Here is a 2,918-nt window from a genome sequence, read left to right as displayed (position 1 = left end):
ACCACTCCCTGAACTAAGGCGAACCGACGGCTGCCGTTGATAAGCGCGCGTTTGCATACTCGCTCGCTGTATTTCGTGCCGACCGGTTGAGCCCCCGCGACCTCCGACGACAGCACAGCTTTGGCCGACTGGCTCGCCCTACGCCATCTCCTGACGCCGACAAGAGCTCTCGCTGAGTGGTGCCCCGTCCTCGGGCTTCTGCCATCGTGTCCCTCTTTCCTATCTTCTCCTTACTTCCGTATATGTGACTGTCTCTGCGCCTCTCTCTCTTCCTGTTCCTCTCTATATCTCTAAACCTTTAACTCCTCCCTATCCATTTTGATCCCTCCTTACCCCATCTGCTGCGCAGAACTGTAAATGTGCCCTCCATTGAGCGAGAGCCAGTAACGGAACTGCGCTCATTTTTTCCTTTTCCCCTTTCAAAAGTCACTTACAAGCGCGCGTTAGCACTAGCATTTAAAGAAATCATCCATGAAAGAACGAATGGAAGCGTTGCTCCATGCTTCAGTCCAACACTGTCCAATTCTTCTAACGTTGCCATCTTGTTTCTGCCAAGTTTGCTTTGATTGGTTCACAGACAAACATCTCTTCTTCTGATTGGCCCTCATTAAATAGAAGAAAAAACATGGCGGCATTCAAAAGCATGGCAGAACTTGAAACTGTCGGCGTTCGTTCTCTTCCCAGAAACATTGAGCGCGAGGCGGACACTGAATTGCCGCCAGCACGGAGGAAGGCCGCCAGTCTATTCTCTGCATACGGCAAGTTCGGTTGGAGCGCGCGCTCGGCTCGCTGCTTTCGCGCCAATTTCAGTCGCACGGTCGGCCATTGCGTTGTATCGGCGAGGCGGCGCAAGATTTTCGCACGCTCAGAGTTTTAGTCTTTGCTGTCAACAGTTCTCGGTCCTTCGGCGTCTTATCTCAACCATGTCGGGCGGCTGGGAGTACACGCTGACCGGCTTCGGCGACTTCCTCGAGATGCGACGGGTGCTGTTCGTGGAGCCGATGCCGGCCACTCGCCTATGCGGTGTCTGCGGCCTGCTGCCTTCCCGAACTTCGCAGCTGCCGTGCGGCCACGTTTTCTGCGACAGCTGCTACTCGCAAGTGCCGCAAGGAAAGGACCGCTGCTGTCCGTTCGACGGGAAGAAGTTCACCGACTCCAACGTTCAGACGTTGAGCATCGAGCGGCGCGAGCTCGAGCAATGCCGCATCGTGTGCGCGGCCGGCTCGAGTGTGTGCAACTTCTCCGGCAAACTGTCCGAGCTCGCCGATCACATGGCTCGGTGCGGCAGCGGGGAGACCAAGTGCGGAAAGTGCGAGCGAACCGTTTTCCGCAGTCTCGCGGTGGATCACTACCGAAAATGCACCGGACCGTCGTGTGCGGTGAACGCCGAAGCTGCCTTTAAGAAAGCTGGAGACGATGCCAAGATGGCGGACGTAGAGAGCAGCACGCGGCAGCTGATGCTGAGCAAGGGCGTCGACCTGGAAGCCGTTTTCAGCTGCTTCACCAACGCTTTGGCCGAAAAGGTGGCCACCCTCGAACGTCAGTTGCTCGAAGTGCAGAAAAATTCGTCGGTCGCGACTGCGTCAAAGGCGGCGGAAATCCAGGGGCCGTACCGCGCTGCGTCAAAAGCTGGCGTTTTGATCACCACTTGCAAGTTCGCCAAGATTTACAAAGGGTTGGACTCGTTGAACGAGAAGAAAAAAGAACTCACCAAATCAACGGACACGTATTTGCTAGGTGGTTACACTTTCGAGCTCAACTGCAGGTTCACTAAGAAGGAGAACGGCGTTTACCTTGCTTTTATTCTTTTCTTGCGCGACGGCGAATGGGACAGTTACGTGGAGTGGCCTTTCAATAAGAAGGTGACCTTCATCGTCATGCACCCAAGGAATGAGTCAAAAGACATCCGCTTGCCGGTAACCATGGATGGCCACGATTTGGTGAAGAAGCCTAGTGCCGGAGCTTCGAACTGGGGTCGTTACACGGGCGAAAAAAACTGGAAGGATATTGAAATGGAAGGGTACGTCGACAGGGGTGCCCTCTTTGTCAATGTAGAGTTTGAGCAAGGAAACTCGTATCGTTACTACTAGTTGCATCGGCTCATTGAAGAGCTGTGTATGCGAGACAAGTCGTCTGCGTGAGTACTTAAGAGAGCACAAAATTGGTGTCATTCAACATTATCACACTTTTGAGCATAACCTATCGCTTTGGTTTTCAAGCTGAGTGTACTAGCTGGATCGTATTTTCGTGTTAATAAATCATCGAGTTAAGTTGTGTATGCTTGCTTGTGTGTGTCTATTTTTTTCCCCAGGCTCTTGTCTGACTAGTACCGAAGTAGTAGACGGGGACAAAATAATCCTAGCGGGTCCATTAGCGCAGCCGGTGGAACATGTGATCTCGCTTCGACCGATGGGGTTTGAGCATGCGCATTTGAAATCTAAAGGTAGATTCACATCACGTGATCTCGATAGCCTATTCTCAAGACGCGCGCTTTCGCAAAGGCACGTGATCGCTCTCGCGAATGGTTGAGAAGCGCACTCACGGTGGCGGTGATACACGCGTAAGCCACCGCACCAGCACAATGCTTACGGCCTTATCATTCGTGCAGTTGTTGGACGCTAGCAGAAATTTCGTCATCTGCAAACAGTAATAGAGCACGGCGCATAGTTGTGAAGAGGGGTAGGGGGTGGGTAGGGTGAAAAAACGGGGCGGAAAAGAGGGCCACATTGCCTGGCGAGTGAAAAACTGGTCGCCACCTCTCCTGCACTCCCCTGTTGAACGAAGCAGCGATGTTCTGTGCAGGGAATTCCCGCTTTTTTTTTTTTTTTTGAATATTCCGCTGTCGTTTTGGGCGACAGAAAAAATCACAGCATATCCGCTGACTGAATGATGAGTGGGGCGAAGCGTCCGTCAGTCCA

General features: G+C 52.8%; 1 protein-coding gene across 1 annotated transcript; it reads left to right on the top strand.

Annotated features, from left to right (window-relative positions):
- Window positions 1-734: 734 nt before the first annotated feature.
- Window positions 735-2,548, top strand: LOC142771286 (uncharacterized). The gene has a single exon (XM_075872762.1). The coding sequence runs from the start codon at window positions 924-926 to the stop codon at window positions 2,088-2,090; it is 1,167 nt and encodes a 388-aa protein (XP_075728877.1). The 5' UTR covers window positions 735-923; the 3' UTR covers window positions 2,091-2,548.
- Window positions 2,549-2,918: the final 370 nt, after the last annotated feature.

This window comes from Rhipicephalus microplus, chromosome 9 (genome assembly GCF_043290135.1).
Source record: "Rhipicephalus microplus isolate Deutch F79 chromosome 9, USDA_Rmic, whole genome shotgun sequence".
Taxonomy (NCBI): domain Eukaryota; kingdom Metazoa; phylum Arthropoda; class Arachnida; order Ixodida; family Ixodidae; genus Rhipicephalus; species Rhipicephalus microplus.
Note: the sequence above shows the minus strand (reverse complement) of the source record. Positions and strands in the feature narration are given on the sequence as shown.